The 22,882-nt window shown below is 41.8% G+C and overlaps 1 protein-coding gene across 1 annotated transcript in view; it reads left to right on the forward strand.

Annotated features, from left to right (window-relative positions):
- Nucleotides 1–592: 592 nt before the first annotated feature.
- TRPC6 (transient receptor potential cation channel subfamily C member 6) overlaps nt 593–22,882 on the forward strand; it is a gene marked incomplete at both ends in the record, with an annotated part of 96,576 nt that continues 74,286 nt past the window's right edge. Inside the window, one exon of the mRNA XM_080364061.1 lies at nt 593–735. Coding sequence (XP_080220187.1) covers nt 593–735 — 143 coding nt within the window. The remainder of the gene's footprint in view (nt 736–22,882) is intronic.

Raw genomic sequence — 22,882 nt, forward strand, 5'->3', positions numbered from 1 at the left:
GGCGTTACCCGCCAGCTGCACACTCTGCACACTCGCGGTCCCGCCGGGTGCCTGGCGGAGTGTCCGGTGCTTGATTGATCTGAGCCCCCCGCGGGCCGGGTTTGTACAAAGCGGTTGCAGGTGAGCCCTGTCCCTGCCGACGCTGTGTTTAGAACATCACCCCTCTCCCCGGGGTGTTTCAGGGCACAGGTGCGCACACGTCTGCTCAGAAGGCTGCGCCGTTGGAGCGGTCGGAGCCGGGGCGGGATCGCCGTGGGGCCAGCGGGACCGGGGGGGCGGGACCGCGAGGGCGGTGCGGCGGGGGCACCGCAGCCCCTCCCGCCGGCCGGGGGCAGCCGCTCCAGCTGACGCGCCGCAAACTTTCCCGCTCCGGTGCCGAGCTGCGCCTGCCCTCCGGCGCGGCGGCCCCGGTTGACATAGTAACCCCTCTCCGGGCCTGCCCTCCCTCCAACGGGGCCCGCGGCGCCGCGCGGAAACAGATCTGCGCGGAGATAGATAGATCTGCAGTGCCGCGCTCCGGGCGGATCCGCGCTGCTTCCGTGGCGCCCCGAGGGAGCCCCTGCGCGTCCGGGCACCTCAGCCGCGGGACAAGATGAGCCAGGCGCAGCCCTACGCCCCGCGGAAGAGCAGCTCCCCGGCGGCCGGCGCCCGGCGGAACGACAGCCAGGACTACCTGCTGCTCGACGCGGAGCCATGCGAGGAGAGCGCCCTGCCGCCCTACGCCTTCTACCCCGTGTGAGTCCCGCCGGCCCGGGGCTCTCCCTGCGCGGAGCGGAAGGGGGGCGCCGGGCTGTGCGCGAACTCTCGCGGGGCGGGGAGGCGGCGGCGGGACAGGGGCTGGCGGGTTTGGGGCGGCCGTGCGGAGCCGCGGCCGGCGGGAGGTGCCGCTGCCGCTCGCTGCGCTCCGGCGGGGCGGGACCCGCAGCGGTACCCGCTCGGGGCAGCCTCGAGGGGGACTCGTCCGTCTTTGCTCGTCGTCCCCGGTGGAGGAGCGGGGTGCTTGCGGCAGGCGGAGGAACAGCAGGAGCACCCCAGTGCGCAGCTGGCAGAGCTGTCCTCCTGGGGCGCGGACTGTGGTACCTGCCCCGCTGTGAGGGAGGCGAAGGGAGGCTCCGGTTTGCTGCGGGTGCGAGAGGCGTCGGGTGTACTTAAAAGTAGCGATATCTAGTGGGTTTAATACAGTCACAGGAATTTTAAGTCCTGCCGTCAGCTGCTCCCACAGAGAGTGCACATTACGGGCGTGTTCACAAAACCATAGTCCTTTCATTACCGCATTTTATCAAAATCGTGTAGCCCTGTGTAATTTGATTTTGCCAAGTTTTGCTAAGTAATTATCCTTTAAAGTAGGGTGTAAGAACATATGCAATAAAAACTAAATGAAACATCAAATATAAAGGTTGCAGGAATCACAGTTGTTAATATCCAGGTCAATTGACATTCAGTGTTGACTGTGTCCCTCTGGTAATGTGTTGTCAGCATGACTTCTATAATTACCACTTGTTAACGCTTCTGAGGAGAAGCTATCCCACAGAGGGGGAAAATGAGTATTAAGCAATACAGGATGAGTCCTACAGTCTCAGGTGATTACCAGAATATGTGTACTTTCTTTTGTACGAATTGTATTTTGTTGCTTAACTGGTAAATTCCAGTTATCAACCTCTCATAGTTTTTGCTGGTTTATCTATGGAGTGCTTACCAGCCACTTGCCAACTGCCTGGATATAGGAGAGGAATAATAGTAAGGAAGCTGGCAACACTCACAGCATTTGATTGTTTATAAACTCAATCAGGAACAACCAGAGTTGTGAGAATTCACTACTGTATTGCAATTCCCAAGTGTCTTTGTAGAGTGCTAATTCAGTATGCTCATTGGCTACCAAAGCGTGCTTTCTTGCACATTGGACCTAAACCCCATCTCAAAACATATAGGAGTGCATCTGTCTAATGAATCTTTTCTGAAGAAAAACTTCATGATGGTTTGTTCAGAGAATGGTTTTGGCTAGTGGACGTCAGCTTTGAACTAATATGGCAAATCTGAAGTTCCTTTGCTGTGTACTCACTCACTTGCATAAGTGATTCAAAGCATCTCTTAAAATCTGCAAGGTCTGTGTGGTCCTGATGTTTTTACTTCAGGAATATAAGCCTGTGCTAGTGGCTCCTTTTCCAGCACACAAGTGTGGAGGTTGCCTGTCATCATCTCACAGTGGCTACAAGGAAAGCCTACATCCTAGTCAAGTTGCTTTATAGAACTAGGGTAGCACTAAATGCAGGAGTTTATCTCCAATTATGTCACATCAAGGCCTTAGATGACTGATTCTGTGATGCAGATAGGTGTAGGACCCTGGAGTCCCTCCCTGATGGCAAGTGTTTTTATCCATCTTTGAGTTTTTAGATGCACATAAGGCATGGAGAAACTGTTGTTTGGGGCTTCTCTGGATGTGGAAAAGAGCCACGTAACAGGCAACCGCTGCAAGGACTTTGTCGGCTGGCAGGGGTGAATGCAGTGAGTATAGGCACCTCCAGGGTATGGTTATTCCTAAGCTCAGGTTTTGAATTTTCTTGCTTAAATTCCACCTACATCATGCTTTAGGTACATTTTGGTGATCTATCTTTTCAGCCAGAAGTCGTTAGTTTTTCTAGTGGTCTTCACACGATAAAGAGCATAGACAAATAGCCCATGTTTGGGATATACTGTTTCTAATATTTGTCATCTACATGCAGTAAGAATGCTTTTCTCTATTTTATTTGAAAATCGTCAAATGGCCATTATTTCCTGATGTTGTTGTGGCAGAGAGTATTATATGAATTTTACCTTTTATCTATATAGTCATAAGGTGTCTGGAGATCCCAAAGATACTGCTGATGAAGGGCATGTATTACCCTGACAGATAAACTACGTGAAATCAGTATTTCATGTGCTATGAATCTACCTAGCCAAAGTGTGCATGCCTTATCAAGTCTATCCGTGGTTTGTCAGTGTTTATTCTTTTGCTAATTCACCAGAAATGTGGTAGCTCAGGGAGCTGGTTGTGCTGCCAGGTGCCATATTTTTCATTGGAATCCTTCTGTGAATCTTTGGTGACCATTTGATTATAAGACTAAACCTTGGGGTCTGTGGGTCTGTCCATTGAGATAGAGCTCCATGTCCCTTGAGATCGAATGGTGTGTCAGCGCTTAAATGTGAACACTAGAAAATAACCCTGCAGATTACAACAGCTGATGTATTAAAATGTTTTAACTAAAGCTACTTATATTTCACTTAAAGTATTATATACAATTGCTAAGGTGTTTTTGTTTGCTTGGTAGCTTTTGTTTGTTTTTTTCCAAACTGACTGGAAAATGATTGGCATCATGTGCACATGCAGAAATGCTCCAGGAACATCTTGTGTGATGGTGATTAATGCAGGACAGTAATGCAGCTGATGTCCAAAAAAACCTGAAGTGTACCGCCTTTTAAACATTACTGGAGAGTAACACACTTACTGGTGTGATATGGCATGTGGCTGTTTCTTGAGAAGCAGTGTGATACCAAGGCATAGTTTTCCTCAAGTCTGATTTAGTGCTAATGGTGATGTTATTGTATGTGTTGTTTGTAGGTCATGATTTCATGTGTTGCTTTCTGACTGCCTTTAAGTGTTGTAGTGGCTGGATAATAATAAGAAAACGAAACACCCCCCTCCCCAGCATTTTAAGATAACTATTTATTTTATTTGTAGCTAAAACCGTAATCTATTAAACTACTACTTTAGTTCAGTAGTGTTACTCCTCAGCCTTGATATATCGTCTCCTTATAATAGCAAATAATTACCTGTTCTCCTCCCCACCCCGAAGATTTTTCAGCTAATTCATTGATTGTAAAATAACATGGTCACATGAAAAATCAGAATAACTGTCAGTGATCAACCCACCTGCCTTGATGTTGTGTCAATGAGTTCAGCAGTGCCAATTGGGTCATTCTGTTATGTTTAGGCTGAGACAGTATAGTGTGCTCCTATATTGAATTACCTATAAATTGGAAAAAGCATTTGTAATACTGACCTGTCAATATTAACCAACTCTGTGAGCAAGCAGCAAGAGACCTGACACTTACTGATAAATTCGAGGCTTTGAGTTTCAGTGCTCTTGCTTAACCATGTGCATCATCTCAGGTGGGTATGAATTCAGCACCCGGCTTTCTGAAGAACAGATTCACTGTGTCCGAGGCAGTGGCTGCATTGGTTGAAAAAGGGACTTCAGCAAAGTACCCTGGGCTCAGCAGCCATGCCGAATGGGGTCACACAGTCTTTTGGCTGTAAGTGAATAGAAGACTCTTGCCTTTTTTTAATGGTGTGGTGCAAACCAAAATTCTAATGGGATTTTGTGCTGAAAAAATCTTGCTTTTCTTTTGAATTTAGAACCTTTGGTAGGAAAAACACACTTCATGCTATCCACAGAATTTGTAATTAAATGATTTCCAAAGGTGAGGCTACTTTTAAAAAATGTAATAATTGTATGTTATAAATTATATTCAAGCATATACTTTCTTTTTAGTAGTCTTCTTCAATCTAGTCATGAAGTCTCACCCATGATGCATCAAAAAGTATATTGCGGCACACATCAGAAGATTGCCTCCTGAAATCATAAAACGGGGATATGTGTGATGTTTGTGGTTTTTGTTTTGTTTTTCCTCTTGTTCAAGTAATTCATCGGCAAAGAGCTAGTTAAAAACAGGATGGAAAGTGCGTTTTACGCTCTAACCCCAAATCTGAGTGCTGGTGTGCAGTGGGATTTGAAAGTGATAGTAGTTGTATGTAAACTTCCATGCTGAAAAAAATGCTATTGAAGAACAGATTGTCAGTGTATGAAGCTATTGAGAATATACTAATTCAGTCAGGCATTTGGTTATATTACTTATTTATACTTTGAAATATTTTGCACTGTGAAAAAAAAAGTATTTTCTTGTACATGTAAGGAAGGATAATTATGCATTAAGATATCAGTTAAAAAGTGAGGCACACAGATTATCAGATGAAAACAGGGGAAAGAAGTGTTGTGATGTGCATAACTGCCTTGAGGCGTAGATTATTCCTCTGTGTTTGTGGTTTCGGATCAAGTGCTTGTCAACATTTTCAACCCCAATACATACATTAATACCCTTTCTTTGTTAAATAATATGTTTAGTAGTTTCTTTTCTGCCTGCAATATAACAGTTTCTGCTATTGACATAACATTTTTATCTCCACCTTCAACTATCTTGCTTGAAATGACCTGTAAAATTATCTTCCAGACTCTTCATTAGACACAATCTCTTCAGGGAGTACCGCGCAGTGTGGCAGCTGTTTCAGATTGCGAGTCTCTTTGCTGTGTCCTCTGAAAATATGTTGCTGTAGTTTTGTTGATAGTAAAAGGTAGAACAGTTAGTAAGGAGGAGGTTCATTTCATTTTATAGCCTAGTAGATGGAACATTTTCCTATGAATTGGGACTGGTGGATCTACTTCCTGCTGGGCACAGGGATAAAAAATCATGTCTGGATCTCTCATGTTTTGGGTGACTGGATTCAATCCACAAAGCCTTGGGTAAAAGAACATCACCATTATTACCAAGCTCCAGAAAATCCAGCTTTTAGTTCCCTCTGCATTTACTACATGTATCTAAAAGACAATGCTGCACTTTGAACTAAAGATTTGCTTAACCTTGAGTTCTTTTTTTTCCCCTATTTTTTTTTTTTTTTTTTTTAACCCAAATGAAGAATAACAAATATTTTGGTTGTAATCAAAAGGAAATAGGTTTATTTTGGTATTTTAGCCTGACAGGTTACTGCCTCGTCAGAAATGAGTGCAAAAGAAACCATAACTGTATTGGTTATTTTTGTTTTTGTTTTTTGGATGAGACATTCAATAAAGGTTCCTTTTAAAAGAGCAGCAGGGCACCGGCTGGGGACAGAGGCTGGTTTGGGGTCTTGCCCGCACTCCACTCTGGCAGGTCCCTGGAGCAGACTCAGCATTCTGCAGATGGAGTTTTCTACCAGGTCATTTTATGCTTTGAAGCCATTTGAAAAAACAGTGAGTTTATGCAGAACCTGGTACACAGCCTGAAAATTGCCTCTCAAAGGTTTTGAACCCTGTTTGTTCATTTTTGGTAAAGACTTGTGGGTTTTGTTGGTTTTAATTGTTGTGCACTCTTGTGTTCACTGCATATGGTCACTAATTTAACAGTGGACTTCCTTTGGTCAGTTTAATTACCTGAGTGGTTTCCTGTGATAATAGTTCATAATCTATTTTGCTTGGCCTATTGCAGGATTTCTATAGGTTTATTTATACCCATTCTTAAGAAAAGGTTATATTTGTGGGTCGCTTTTATGTGCTTACCAAACGAATGAAAGTCACCTCCCAGTGGGACCTAATTTTCTAAAACTGGAAGCTTTCCATGTAAATATGTCACTAAATTTGCAGCAGGGAGGTGGAATAGTGATTAAGAAATGCGTGGGATACGTATGGCACACCTTTCACTGTAAATGTTAATAACAAATGAGTTCTTTGTCAAACACCCCCCCCCAGCAGCGTTTTCCACTGTGGAAGCTGAAGGTTGTGACAAGTGGCTTCTTGGAGGCTTCCAGCCAACCATCAGTGTCCCAAAGGAAGGTGGCTTGGCATGGCGGGTCTGCCTCAGCAAGCTGTGTTTAGGCTTTCCAGCTCTGCAAGCATGAGCAAAAGAAAATTTTGGCAGTTAAACTGTATTCATCAAATTCTTTATGACTTGATTTCATACCTCAAACTGTGATGCAGTCCCAGGCAATGACTTAGCAAAGGGCTTCAATCTTAAAGTGCATAAAATGAGACTTACATTATGTTTGTGCACACATCTGTAAATGTAGACACTCACAGAGTCTGCTCGATGGGAGGCTTAAAGGATTTGGTTGATAAGCAGTATTTAAATGTAAGTTTTGATAATTAATCGTGGACAAAAAGCTTAGCGATAATTAAATTACATGCAGTTTTTCTCTGGAATGGATTAAAATATTTATCTTGTGGTAGAATGGTTATTATTTGTCAAGCAGTGACAAATTAAATGCATAATCAGGTATACAGTTTTTAGCAAAATAGAAGTTATGGAATATAATGTGAAGATGACTAATTAAAGTCTGGGTTTGTTTTCTATATTAATTTCCATACAACTACATTTTTCATACCATTAGTACAATCAATGGACAGCATAGTTTTGTTGTCCTCCTCCAAGCTAATATATCTAAATAAATGTTTGTCAATATTAAAAAAAAAAAAGGCAAGCTTTGGCACTGGGAATTAAACATGAGATTTAGTACAAGAGACCCAAGGAAGTGGAGTGGCAGGGGAACTGCATATCCAGAATTGTCATTTCGGGTGTTCTCAAAGCTATGTGTGAAGTGTGGATAGCTTGTTTTCTGCAAGAGTTGAATGTAATTTCCTTTTTTTTAAAAAAAAAATAAGTTACTGATTTGAACAAAATGGCAGTATTGTGGATGTGGATTTACTGGGTGAAACCTTTGTTGTGGATAGCCACTTTCTTTTAATGTCAAATAGCAGTGATGAAGTAAGAATGACAAATAGTAACAATAGTAGTAATCACCAAGAAGTAGCTGTGACACCCACCTCTTTGCCCAAACATTCCTTCAGTAGTGCCCTTAGTCATACCAGTGTTAATTTGCTCCCTTATACATCATTAATTAAAACCAAAACCGACCTTGGCCACTGCCAGCTCAGGAGAACATATCTAGAGTTCTTTTCTGCCCATAGAAATTGCTTAAATCTCTTAATGAAGAGATTAAAGAATTGAGGGTTTTAAAAAATTATTTAGTATCTGTGAGGCTTTCCCATGCAGGTAGAAAGAAGGACCATGAACCAAAAGGTCACAGCTGATGCAAATTGCATTTAATAATACCCCAGAAAACAGAGTACAGATCACAAGGTCTATATGATGTAGTGCCAGCAATTTTGCAGAACATTCAGAATGGAGAATTTATGTGAAACTTTGCTGCTTTGTTCCATATCTTGAATGAAACAATGCATCTCTTTACAAATGGCTCCTCATATTCTTTTGAGTTAAACTCCTTTCAATAGACCAGGACTTTGCTGGAGAGCCCGGATGTTTAGCAGGTTCATATGACAAATTGACCTGAGTTGTAAGTGACCCACAGCAGCAGCCCTTCCTGACCATGTGTACAAACAGCTGTTCCAACAGACTTACACTTGGCTCAGTTGTGGTACGCACAGGAGACCTCATAGATTTCTGGTGTTGGTTAATTGCTGCTAATAAGGGCAAATGACTATGGAGCCAGTTGAATTGTTGCTTTGAAAAGAGAGGACCTTGATTTCACCATTACACGTAGCGACCCACTGTGTGCAAGCAGGCACTGTCTGAATTGGAGCTGGACAGTAGCCTGAGACCAAGGAGGTCTTGAAAAGACTTTTCAGCCACAGCCATCCTGGTTACTCCTGGAATGTTATTTTTGTGTATCCTGATCAGCTTGATTAGCAAATAGGTATGTGCCCAGCAGACTGAAAGGGTGGACTACAGTGCTGGTTTGTTGCCTCCTGTTTTCTTCTGTCGACAGTGGTGGTAGTTCCAGTGGACACTTCACAGAATCACAGAATGGTCGGGGCTGGAAGGGACCTCTGGAGATCATCTGGTCCAACACACCTGCTAAAGTAGGTTCACCTACAGCAGATTGCACAGGAATGTGTCCAGACGCTCACTTGGTTGTGCTGATTTTCCTCCTGGCCCAGTCCGGGTTTCTCCTGTTGCGCACGTTGACTGAATTTAGGAACAATGACTGATTGCTGTTTAGAAGCCTTTCAAGAGCAAAGATTCCCTCATCTTTGAGGAGTGATTTATGTTTTGTCTTCTGTAAGATTTTTTTCCTGTGGTGTACATTTTAGCTGTTCTAGACACTATTTTTCTCCCCTTTTTTAGAACAAGTAGCCAGGTCAGCCTGCTAAACTTTGTTACTCTTACTCTGTGTATACGTCTTGGGCTGGCCAAGTGGTAATAACCCGATACTCGGCACTTTGTGGGAGGCTTTCGAAGTGCTTTGCAAAGAGGCACGTTGCACGCAGTCCAGCTGTCAGCCTTCCAGACGCTTGGCAGTGGTGTTTTACATCCCGGATTCCATCAGTTAAACACCTCTACAGCACCTGGCACGTCACAGGAGGATGTAACTGCGGTACCACCAGCCTGAAGCCGGGAAATGCTTTTAACTCAGGTGCAGCTTGTGGGAGGATGCTTTGGAAACCAGCATCGCAAAGCTCAGAAGCTCTGTGCCATTGAGACTCGTGCCACCAATGTCACGATTACCATTTCTCTGCTAATCACAGCGGGGGAAAGTGCCCTCCCTTCCTTCCCCACGTGCCCACGCACACACCGAGTCACATGTAGCAGGAGCACGGTCACTAGTGGGGGCTGTGATGGGGACAGGGGCTGGTACATCTGATCACTTAGCAGTAGCTCCCGCATCCGTCCCACATGAGACAACTGAGCTGGAGGGAGATGTGGGTGACTCGCAAGCCCCACCACACAGGGAGCTTAGTGCCTCCAAAGATCCAGATATCAGTAAAAGTGTGGGTTGTAGCTTTTTTTTCATAAGCATTTGCAGTATGTTACAATGTTTATGGCCACATTCTGCAAGTTTCTAAATATGTTCAGTTACTTATGTGAGTTCAGAACCATTATATTGATTTTTTTTGTTTGTTTGTTTAGTTTTGGTGGGTTTTTTTTTTTGGTAATCCTTTCAGAAAACACAGGGAGCCTCTTAGACAATTGTTCCTAAACAAGTATTTTTCATGACTGAAGGCTATAAAACAATTTTCCCTTCTCTTTTGCAATGCAATAGTTGTTTTTCTGTATTAGTTTAGTTCCACTCTGCTAATCTTTATTTTTATGCATTATTTCCTTCAGCTACTTTAAAATTACTTTCAATTTTCAAGGAGTTGTTTTTTTTTTTTTTTTAATTTATTAATGAAGTATCGCATGTACTAGAATTTTCTAGTCTATTATCTGCATTTTCTAAGTTGGTTGGATTATGTATAAGTTGAAGATATATATATATATTTTTTTTTTTCTTGCTGAATTTATTAATTTATAGTTAACTCCAGAAACCTACTATGACTCAAATATATTAAGTAGATAAAGATTTTGAAATAGTAATTTAAAGGCTATGGAAGTCTTATTTGGGGCACATGTGGAAGAGGAGCTCTTTTAGATGCTAATATAGATGTATGTAGTACTAGCGGTGCTTACTCAAAGGGACATCCAGTGCTCTGCGAATGCTCAAGCTTCTCTCGGCTCTGACACAGAGGGCGAATCCATATGCTCATGGATCTTCCTGCACCACATCCGCTACCTGGGTTTTGCTTCCTCTGTCCTGGTGAGAACACATGGACTAGGATGGTTGCTCAGAGGGTTCAAGCTCTATATGAGATCAACATAACCTACTGTACCAGGGAGGTGAAATTAACTGGGGTGCAGTGGGATACTTGAGGCTATTTGCAGTAGAACTTCTAAAATTTCCACTGAGACATTTAAGTCCTGTTCTGACTAAATTATCTTGAAAAAACAGATGCAAGGAGCAGGCTGCTGGATGGCAGCAGTGTCTCTTCCTCTCTTCTACCTCTTCTTCTCCCCTCCCTTTAACAACAAGTTTCCTATTAACTTCTCAAGACAGTTTCTGAAGACAGCTGCTTTTATAGCTTTCTCAAGTGAGTCTTAGAATTTTACTTCTCCCCTTACAATGTACCATTTCATTCTACTGTCCCTCTGTAAGTGCAGAAATCTGAACTCAAAAATGCAACAACCGTTAACAAATTTGGATCAATGTGCAGTAACGCTAAAAACAGTTAATTAACTTCATTGCCGTGTGGTGGGGATGGGATGGAATTTTCCAAGGATACTAGATATTCTGTGTGACCTCACTTCAGTATTCTTTAGGATCTTAAAACCACAAAACATGAAAATCACTGGAAATCTTTGGCTGCATTCAGTGTCGCTGAGTCCTTTGGAGGCTGCGGGTCTGCAGCAGCCCCTTGCTGGCCAGGAAAGGCCGAGGTGTTACAGCAACGTGGCAGATACGGAAAACAAGCAAAAATTAGTGGGAGAGGAACGTAAGTTTCTGAAGGTATGGAGTATATTATTTAAAACACTTTGTAGAGCACTGCTAAGAAAAAAGTCGGTGATAGCAGTATCTCCAAAGGCATGCAGAATGAGCACTGCCTGTGGTACAACGTGGTGGAAGTTAATGTTATCCACTTTTCTTCAAAAAATAATTGTAATGGATTAAGTCAGAAAGCTATTGAATAATTCAGCAATATCTGATGTGAACACTTTGGTAGGTAAACAGCAACTGAAGTGATAGTGAAATTTCAGCACTGCTTTGTATGATAAAATAATAATGATCTTACCTAACAAGCTGATATATAAAATATACTCTGGGATTTCTCACCCCACAGCCACTTCCAGGCTAAAATCAGTATCAGCATTTAATACATATCAAGAAGGGAAACTTAAAAAAGAATCTAGTCAGGGATTCACAGAGACAGCGAGGCTAATGCCTCTAGTCTTACAAAGCTGTCCAAGGATCTTTAGTGACCTGAGGTTTATGTGTTATTGATTTTTACATCAAATCTGAAAACCAGCAGAAATTTCCCTAGTTATCAGTGAGAGCATTGAGAGTGCCTTAAAGGGAAAGAATATTCTTTGTGGATGAACCAGCTTCATTTGCAGGATTTGTGACGTATCCCAATGGATGAAGGAGGAAGGTGCTGGTATGGGGCAGCGGCACCGCTGGGTACCCGTGCACCCTTTCTGACCTCTGGCTGTGACAAGACTGGCTTGCTCCCAGGATGCAAGTGTTGATATCTGCAGAGAGGGATATATATTTAAAAAAATCCTCATTTTCATTAAAAACTTCACTTACAATCTGCAAAAGTATTAAATCTGATTATTTTAAAAATCATAGTGATATATTCCATAAGCATCATCATTTTGCAGGGTTTCAGTTCCTCTCTGCTGATTTTTCAGTTAGTTGATATGGATTAACTAGTGTTGTTGGTGGTGAAGTAACTTTGTCTCAGAATTTCTTACAATTAAGGCTGTTTACAAACATTCTGTGATGTCAGATCACATTCTCCTGTCTTGAGTTACACACATAGCTCACTGACATAACCTTTAACCGTAACCATAAATTTAAGGCTTCTGTGGCTGCATGAAGGCTGGTACAGACTGAAGTTAAGAATGTGCCTCAGTTGTAAACAAGATTTTTCTCTGCAGTTATTTAAAGTTGTAAAACATTAATTGTATGAAATTTGCGTAAAGTCTACCTGGAAAACAGGAACATTTTCTGTTCAAGAATTAATGGAGGTCTTAGTTTTCAATATCTTGATGACTTGAATGGTCATCCAAAATTGTTTTCCTCTATTCACAAATTATTTACATGTAGACGGGTTTTTGGCTGGCAACTGTCTCTGGAGTTTAAGGAGGGATCTTGCCCACTACTAATCATAGGGCAACATGCCATTTTCTCCTCAAGCCTGAAAGACACCAAAGATAAGTCTCATTTAGAGATACGAGAACCATTTTGGAGAACTGAAATTGCAGGAGAGATGCAGCAGCAAAATGTGTCTTCTGAGTGAGAGGTAAATTCTGAACATTTATCACTTTTTCTGGAATAGTTTTAAAAAATATATCAGTATTATATTGGGAGAGGGGTAAATATATCAGCATTGTGGTAGCAGGAAGCAGTCAAGAGTGTTGCAACTTTATCAGCATAATATCCCACCTGTTTATACTAGGTAAGCATATTTTTCTGTGATGCTTCTTGGGCACTTTGCTTTACTTATGGTGTTTGTCTGGAACGTCAGCAAAGGGTTGTTAGTGGAATGTGTTCAGTGATGCCCATGGCAGTATTTGCAGTAATGGGATGATACAGTTCAGCAGCACAGCCAACCAGACTTTGCCCATAAGAATGACTTGAGACCTTCAGTTGTGAACTGTTAGCATCAGTGTAGTGAGCTGTTATCTCATCACTTAACTGTCCAATGGGAGACTGAAAATCAGATCCCATTGAAGTTCTGAACGAGTTAGCATGATCCCATTTGGCACAACCTGGGAATCTCTTTATAGTCTTGGCTGAAGAGTGGGATCAGCTTACCTCTTGTTCTGTTTAGTAACCCCTGAGCTCAAGACTGAGATATAAGGTAGAAGAGAAAAAGAAAGCATCTATTGCTGCTGTATGTACCTGAAATTATCAGTTCTGAGAATGTAAGAGGCAGTAAATACCAAATTATGACTGCTGAATACCTTACAAAAAAAAAAAAAGCGGGGGGGGGGGGGGCAAGGTGCTAAAAATTATGTAACTGGAAGAGATGTTTCAAAGGAACATAGAAAATTAGGGATGTATAAAGTAAGAATGACTGTTTTGCTACCCGTCTCCAATCATCAGTCAATCTTTCTAAAAATTCAAGGTCAGTTCCAGAAAATTGCAAAGCCAACAGAAGCTTCTGTATATTTTCATGCCCTGGAACTGGATGTCCCAGAGTGGGAGAGGACTGTGAAACTATTTTCATGACACTTTTCTTATGGAGCATATAGAGAAATGATAGACTAGTTTTATATCCCAGAGGTTATTTCTGTATGAGAGCATGACTCTCGGTTCCTCACTCTTCTTACTTACTGCTGCTCTAGAGAGTACATAGTATAACACTTACAAGGGGATCATGAGGAAAAAAAGCCTTGTAAGTTAACAAAAATTGTAAGTAAAACTCTGCAAGTGTGTGTTTTTCATTCCTCCCCCCACCTTGTTCTGAGATGTCACCTTGTAGACTTGGCAAAACAGAACAATATCATTTTTCTGATAGAGAATATATATGAACACTGTGTTCCCATTTTCCCAAAGCCATGTAAAAGTGAAAGCTGAGTAAGTTTGGAATTCCTGTTCATGTGAAACATTACTGGGTTTATATCTGTGTTTGTGGTTAAAAAAGTTACTTTTTTTTTTTTTCCCAAAGAAGTCTTGACAACACTCTTCTCAGAAATATTCACCATTCACTTTTTGATCCAAAGTGTTTCAATATGTCTGAAATAAGATTGTTTAACTTTACAGTATCACAGTATGTTTGGGATTGGAAGGGACCTCAAAAGATCATCTAGTCCAATCCCCCTGCTGGAGCAGGGACGCCTAGGTGAGGTCACACAGGAACACGTCCAGGCGGGTTTTGAATGTCTCCAGAGAAGGAGACTCCACAACCCCCCTGGGCAGCCTGTTGCAGTGTCTGTCACCCTCACTGAGAAGAAGTTTTTTCTCAAATTTAAGTGGAACCTCTTGTGTTCCAGCTTGATCCCATTACCCCTTGTCCTATCATTGTTTGCCACCGAGAAGAGCCTGGCTTCATCCTCATGGCACTTACCCTTTATATATTTGTCAACATTAATAAGGTCCCCCCTTAGTCTCCTCTTCTCCAAACTAAAGAGACCCAGCTCCCTCAGCCTTTCTTCATAAGGGAGGTGCTCCACTCCCTTAATCATCTTTGTTGCCGTACGCTGGACCCTCTCCAGCAGTTTCCTGTCCTTCCTGAACTGAGGGACCCAGAACTGGACACAATATTCCAGATGTGGTCTCACCAGGGCAGAGTAGAGGAGAAGGAGAACCTCTCTCGATCTACTAACCACCAGCCTCCTAATACACCCCAGGATGCCATTGGCCTTCCTGGCCACAAGGGCACAGTGCTGGCTCATGGTCATCCTGTTGTCCACCAGGACCCACAGGTCCCTTTCCCCTACAACTTTGGCTTGTTGAAGGCACCCTCAATCATACATTAGTCCATTCAATACTGTCCGGTTTTGTTTTTCCCCTCTTTGCTGAGCTCTGTTTCCCGTGATGCACACGTGCTGGGACTCCCTCGGCAGGCAGCACCATTCCGCCTGTATCCACGTGAGCATGTTCAGCCGATGATGTCCTCTCAGGAGACCAGCCCAGGCAAGGCAGTTGTGACCAAAACTAAAATTCTGTCTCCTTTCATTAGGAAAATGTAGTGAATTGTTCTGTGGAGCTGATGCAAAGTGGTACATTTCAGATGAGTTACAAAGCAGCCATAGGAATGCTTTCTTTTCCTCCACAATAGTAAGGTTTGGATCCAAGGAACCTTCTCCTCTTCATTTTAATGTATTTGGTTAAAATCTGGTAAGTGAAGTTAGAAAAGCAAGAAAAATTGATGCTTGAAAATTGTTGCTTTTCAGAACCTATATTCACCACTGGATAAATGAAAAGGCCACTTTAATTGTAATTTCTCCTGGTTTAGTTTATTTCTCCAGCAGAAGAGTTTCCTTCCATCCCAAAGAACTGATGCTGTATGGGTCTTAACTCTGCTAGCGTACATGTCATTTCACACTGAAAATGCCTGGCATTGTTATTCTGCTTTGATTCACCAAATTCCCTGGTTGTTAGTGTTAAGTGATAAAGGATGATGTTTCTATGTAATTAAAAGTTTTAATTATAGTTCTTCTCTAGAGTACGTTGCAAACCTAGTATAATTTGATAATAAGTAGAACTTAGCAAGAACTGGTTTTCATTGGTATTTACCATTGCACCATAATGTCAATGCACCGAAATCTGCATTTATGTGTCAGTTTGCATAAATACCCCATAGGAAGATTTCTCATTTCTTTGTTTCACCAGAGTGAATTATTTAGTTGCAAGGTACATTTGTGGGGTGTCAAAGACTGAGCTCCAGGACTTGTTTTCACTCGGGCAGAACAGAAATCTCAATCCACAGTTGCTACCTCCCAGAAAAGTGTCACCAAGTTGGAACTGTTCTTCTGTCTGTTGCTTGGATTTCTTCTTGAGAATAAAAGTCCTGAGGTTTTCTCAGCACATTTTGAAACTTTATTTTTCCACTGTGAAAGTGAACCTCTTGATTTCCATTTAGATCTAATAACAGTCTTTGTCAAGTGTCTGTAAAAGCCTCCCTCTGTTATTCTGTTATTATCACCTAACTGGACAGCTACAACAACTAATGATATTGTCAAATATAGTAGCTCAGGCATTTATTCTGTACTGTGAGATCAAAGCCAATACAGCGTTCAGTGGATGCCAGGGCTTTTAACTCTTTTGAGTGCTGTGGAGGAGTGGGGGACAGAAGGTTCTTTAAGTGTTACAAATGTCACAGGAAAATATCCTGCAATTATGAAGTAACAGTAACTGTTAAAGGTCTCATTTTATGTCTTTGATCTATCAAATCAGCTCTTTCACATTGCGACCTGTATTCGAATCATTATTACATCTCAGGTCTGAGAAAGGCAGATGATCTTTTCCTGCTGGACTTGCATGTGTGAATTGCCACTAATTCTGTTTTTACTAAAAGTGTCCCTGAGGTCAGGATAGCAAGTACTTTTTTGTGCATAGCAGGGAACAATAAACATTGTCATTGTTTCTTTATTCTTATAAACTAATTACTTTTTAATAACAGTAATCACACTTATTAGAAGTAAACCAAAGTAATTACATTTTACGTTGTTTTCCTTTTTATGTAAGCACACATTGAAATGCTAAGCAGTTCTGCAGTGGCTCTTTATCCTGAAGTTATACACTGATATTTAGTGGAATTCTCCCTCTCTCTCTCTCTCTCTTTTCCTTTTTTTGGTGCAGAATGCATATTTCTTCAAGCTACTTTGCAGCAGATAGTGGGCAACATCTACTCTGCTCATTTCTTGTTTTCATTGAATTTGGTTTCATGCTTTATATCTGTTTTTAATTTTCTTGTGGGTAACAACACTTAGCTGTTCTTTTTGTTGAATGTGGCTTTGTTTTTAAAGTACTTTCAAGGTAGATTTTATCATATTGCCTTGCTTCTTCCATTTAATTATTGATACATCACATTTACGTAATGAAAATGGCTTCTTCCTAACATAGATGCAAGAAGAGTGTAGATAGGCACACTTCATTATTTTCCCACAAGCAGATGAGGAGAAAAAAAAGCCTCCTGTGCTGGAACTAGAATTATCATGGAAATCTTTATTTAATCCCAGAAGGAAAACTTGAGTTAGATGTATTGTTTTCTCTGAACTTGTTAAAAAACAGAGTTCCTAGTTACTGTTACCATTTCATCATTGGTTGAGTTACTTTGAGCTTTTCCAGGAAATTTTCATTTTATAGAAATACTTGATTAGACCAACATTTGTATTAGCTGATGGACACATTTCGTTGTCTTACAGAGTATAATGAATGAACACATGGATAAACATGTGAAGGTCCTTTATCGGTCAAATATGACTGCTAGAAAATCATACCTGTCATCTTTTTGGAATTTTGTTTGATATACTATTGCATATCCATTTCATAGGAAACAATTATCTCTAGGTTAATTGCTGTCATTAATACAGTTTTATCCTCTTCTGCTTTTTTTGCAAAGCAGAGACAACTTATTGTCTGTTCTTCCTCAGGTGCTGAGCAGAACACATAGGTGCCACTTCTGAAGAAGTGACTCCTATGTCACCAAACCCTTGTCACTTGTCTAATTCCAACAGGTTCTCCTGTTGCTCTTTCCTTTTCAGACATTGAAAAGATCTCTAATGCTTCTCCTCTTACTCTGACTAGTCCTGAGATTGTTGGTTCACATTTTCCTAATCAGTTGTTTACATGGCTTTCATTTCTTATCAGTCCCTTTTATCTGCAGTTGCATCCACTCATAACTTACCATATTAGTCTAGTTCTCTGTCAGTCACGTGAGACGTGTGTTCAGCATGGAGGATCCCTGTTGTTAAAGTCGATATTTTTCTCTTATCCTTGTTTTATTGGCATTTTTCTTCAGTTAAGAGCTCTCACCAAGATTAGTAAGAGATACACAAAGATAATACAAAGATATACAAAGAGACATACAGAGAATGATATCTGGAAAGATATATTTTTAAAAAAGAATAGGACCTGAATTATATTTCAGCATGAAGAACTCTGAATGTATGGTCTATACTTAAAAATTGATGTTATTTGATGACATCTTAGTATTGCTATATTTCGTATCTGCAGTTCTCTGAGAAAATCAGACTCAATCGTCAATGGCAGTGATGAGCGGGCCAGCTTGATGTCAGCCACATTTGATGTTAATAGTCAAATTTTCAAGAAATAGATAGAGACTGAATAGATCTCCTGAGGGTAAAGGAGTTACTCAGTTTTTGGTTACAATCCAGAAGCTGACAAATCTGATTAAAGCACAGTTTATTCCTGTGTTGGAGTGTTAGTTCAGTGCTGACTGGAGGGCACGCTGATCTGCCCTGTCCCGGTTTCAGACTCACCGGTTTGTGTCATACACTATAGATTTTATGGGTAAACCATGCAGGTGTATTTCCCCTCATCCCATTAATAAAGGTTTACAAAAATAAAGTATTATATTTAGACTTCTTACCTTTGGCAGCATTTCCCTGGCCAAGTAGCATGGGAAGCAGCTGTCTGAAATGCCATCTCTTGGAGGCATTTTACATGACTTTTATCATCTTTATCCTAGTCCTCTCCAGCTCTTGTGTTGGAGAGGAGTTTTGTGTTTCTTTGACCTTTTTGCTGATACCATACCCTGTTGCCTCGACCTATAACTCTGTATAGTAAACTGTGCTAAAGGTAATGGTGAAAATTGTGTCTGACTCATGCCAGAAGTAATTTACCCTACTAGGAGAACAGGGAAAAGGAGGAAAAGGAAATGTTGTGAGTTCAGTCTGAATTCTTTGCCAGTGTTTTGCCCTGTGCTTGAATCTTCCCGTGCATTTCCTGGATTGCTGTATTGCAATTGGATTTAGATGCATTCAATGACTGGCATGGGCTCATTAAATTGTACTGTGTGACGCATGTTTGTTTTCTGTCCTTCTACAAATGTATATATAAAATATGCATACTCCCATACAGGTTCCCTTTTTTCCCCTTTTTGAAAACAGATGAGAGTAAATGGAATCAAAGGAAATCGCCCCTTGTCATTAAATGATCAAGGCAGTGAGAGCTCAGCAGAGCTGTTGGCAGCACTGGCACAGGCTCATGTTATCCTGTCAGACGAGCATCATGTTCCTCCTCATCTGCTGAAGAGTTCTGTGAGTAGATGGTGGCTGGACCTTACATGGGCATGAATTCTGTGGAGGCAGTCAGGAGTTTCTTCTCCCTCCCCATCACATGTCACCCCCGAGGGGCATTGCCGCTCCTGAGCTAAGGAACTGTGTGGCATTGCTGCCAAGAGACCTTTGGGGTTACTGAAAGATGCAGAGAGGGGCAGGGAGAAGATATAATCATAGAATCATTTTAGTTGGAAGAGACCCTTAAGATAATCAAGTCCAAGCACTATCTAAATCTAGTACTAAACCATGTCCCTAAGAACATCATCTAAATGCCTTTTAAACACCTCCACGGATGGTGACTCCACCACTTCCCTGGGCAGCCTGTTCCAATGCCTGACAACCCTTCCCAGGAAGAATTTTTTCCTAATATCCAATCTGAACATTCCCTGGTGCAACTTGAGGCCATTTCCTCTCATCCTATCACTTGTTACTTGGGAGAAGAGACCAAAACCCTCCATGCTACAACCTCCTTTCAGGTAGTTGTAGACAGCAATAAGGTCTCCCCTCAGCCTCCTTTTCTCCAGGCTGAACAGCCCCAGCTCCCTCAGCTGCTCCTCATCAGACTTGTGCTCCAGACCCCTCACCAGCTTCATTGCCCTTCTCTCAACTCTCTCCAGCACCTCAATGTCTTTCCTGTAGTGAGGGGCCCAAAACTGAACACATGATTCAAGGTGGGGCCTCACCAGTGCTGAGTACAATATGAATAATCACTTCTGTAGTCCTGCTGGCCACACTGTTCCTGATACAAGCCAGGATGCTGTTGGCCTTTCTGGCCACCTGGGCACACTGGTGGCTCATGTTCAGCTGCTGTCAATCAACATCCCCAGATCCTTTTACCCCAGGCACTTTCCAGCCACTCTTCCCTGAGCCTGTAGCGCTGCCTGGGGTTATTGTGACCCAAGTGTAGGACCTGGCACTTGACCTTGTTAAATCTCGTAGGATCATGTGTCTCTCCTACAGGTACATCAAAGGGGTGGCTGAGGTAGCCAGCCTTGTGGGATGCAGAGTGAGGGATATTTTGTACCTTGCACTTGTTTTATCTGAGTGAGTTTTTGAAATGTGAAGTTAGCTACCACATGCCAGTTCATAACTTTTAAATGCAAATTACCATCATTTAAAGGCTTGGAGTTTGAGTAGGAGTTTAGGGAGCATCAGCTTGGCCTAACATCACACCTTTTAAACAAAAGCCTACAGAAGGTCTGAAGCAGAAAGTCTTTTCAGTGCCTGAGCATCCCCTTGTTATTGCAGTAATAAGGGTAAGTGCCGTGCTCTTGCATTTGGCAAGTGATTGCAAATATAAGCAAAGCAGTTGAGTCAGAGTATGGCATTTTCAAACAAGGCACTATGGAGCTAAAGACACAAATATTTACTGCTTGAGCCTTAATCCATTGTCTGGAAAGGAGAAGACTCTTGGGTTTTCGTGTTGACCAGGCATAAAGCTGGGAAGGGAAAAGCTAGAGTCCTAGCCAGTGTTGTCACAGACGGGTCTTGTTCATAAGCCTGAAATCAGTTTTTTTTCCCCTGTTTGAGTGTGTACTGGCTAATATTTTCATACTTTACTGCAGCTGCCAAACACAAAATGATGTCTGTTCAACTCCCCGGGTTATTGTAGCTGGGAAAAGATAGTGCTCTGTAGAGCTCACCTGCTCCTGGTAGGTTGTGATGACAATAAGGAGAGCAGTTAAATACTGTTTGTTGTTTACTCTGCACTGGTGCGACCTCACCTGGAGCACTGTGTGCGATTCTGGGCACCACAGGATAAAAAGGATATAAAGCTAATGGAGAATGTCCAGAGGAGGGCCACGAAATTGTTGAAGGGTTTGGAGGGGAAGCCATATGAGGAGCAGCTAAATTCACTTGGTTTGTTCAGCCTGAAGGAGACAGAGGGGAGACCTCACGGTGGCTACAGCTTCCTCACAAGGGGTGGAGGAGGGGCAGGTGCTGATCTCTTCTCTGGTGACCAGTGACAGAACCCAAGGGAATGGCAGGAAGATGTGCCAGGGCAGGTTTAGACTGGACATTAGGAAAAGATTCTTCACCCAGAGGGTGGTGAAGCACTGGAACAGGCTCCCCAGGGAGGTGTCACGGCCCCAAGCCTGACAGTGTTCAAGAAGAGACTGGACAACACCCTCAGACACACGGTGTGAATTGTGGGGTTGTCCTATCATAGAATCATTTCAGTTGGAAGATACCCTCAGGATCACTGAGTCCAACCATAACCTAACTCTAGCACTACACCATGTCCCTAAAGAGCCTCGGACTTGATGATTCTTGTGGGTCCCTTCCAACTCAGGACATTATATGATTCTAAATACTGGACAATAAATGTATATTGAAGAGGTTGACAACTGAAGCATGAGAGATGCAGCTTGTGAACTTTTTAAAGAGAAATGTAGCAAATGTAGGACTGCAGTACTTACGATGCAATGCAGCAGAATGCCAGAGTCCAGATTGACAAAAGCAACTGTAGCTTTATAGTGCAAATGTTAAAATGGAGGGTGCCACAGTAGTCCATCTGGTTTGCATGGTTTCTGTCTTGTTCTTAATCACAGATGCCAGCCAGAGAGATTTTACTTTTTGGGGAGACACAAAAATTTAAGTTTCAGTATTTAACGTTGGTGAACAGTGTTCATGTAAGTTAGATGGATAGCTAAGCAAAGAGGTGTTATACATGTATTGAACCAACTGTTTCCGTGTGTGGGTTTTACAAAGCTTTAAAAGGGACTATATGAAGGCTTTAAAGAACTTGCCAGTTTTGCAAATTTAAAAGTGGATAAAACACTTATGAGTTAGTTTGCCTCGACAGAGATTGATTGATGGATGATTTGGCATAGATGAGCAATAGGACTTTATCTGCTAAGAGGTTCTATCAACTGTAAGATATTAAAATGAGAATTAATTTACCAGGGATGCTTTTTGGTTTTGTTACTCGAGACTATTTAAACATGGCAGCACTGAGTTGTGGTGTTAACTGACAGCAGAGTCAGTAGAAACAATCACAACATTCCATCCCTGGTTGAAGAACAAGAATTTGAAAATCAGGAATGCTGAGTACAGGGAAAAATCGACCACTCATTTAATTTAGAAGAGCAAATGAGAATACTTAAGCACTAAAAAGCAAACCTAAATATATCTGAGGAAGTGTTTGAAAATGTAGAGTGCATCTTGGCTGCAGTCAAGTTGTTGAATTATCTACTGCCAGAAGTTCAGCTTTTCTTACAGAAGACAGTAAAGATGGGAGCAACAGTGCTGTAGTTTAATGGCTCTCCTGAAGTAGCTCTGAAATTTGTGTTTTATGTTACACAGAAGTAAGTTACAGCTTGATTTAGCCATCTAGCATCTGTCCAGTTTAGTTATTGCAGGTGAAATGGATTTGACCAAGTATTCCTGTACTTATGTAAGACCTCCTTTACTGGTGATAAAACATGTGATATGTTTTCTGCACTACTCCAGATGTTTACCAGTGGTTGCTGTGTACTCTGAAAGTCTGAGTAGGTTCCTGTTTACCTGCATGACTTTCATTCTTACTGATTCATCTGCCCTGTGTGTGTATGCATTGTGGGAAGTGTTTTGTTTTGATTTGAGAACCTTAAGAATTTGCATTTTTAGCAATTAAGTATGACTGTATGATTTGTAACTTGCAAAACTGCAAAAAATAACTGTACTGTGATCCACTTTATTTGATGACAGTTCAGACATCTTCATGGTTATCTCTACAGTTCCTATCAATTTACAGAAACAATTCCTGAGGATAATGGTACAGGCAATGTCATAAGTGCAAGTCAATGAG

Source organism: Nesoenas mayeri (assembly GCF_963082525.1).
Source record: "Nesoenas mayeri genome assembly, chromosome: 1".
In the NCBI taxonomy this organism is placed as follows: domain Eukaryota; kingdom Metazoa; phylum Chordata; class Aves; order Columbiformes; family Columbidae; genus Nesoenas; species Nesoenas mayeri.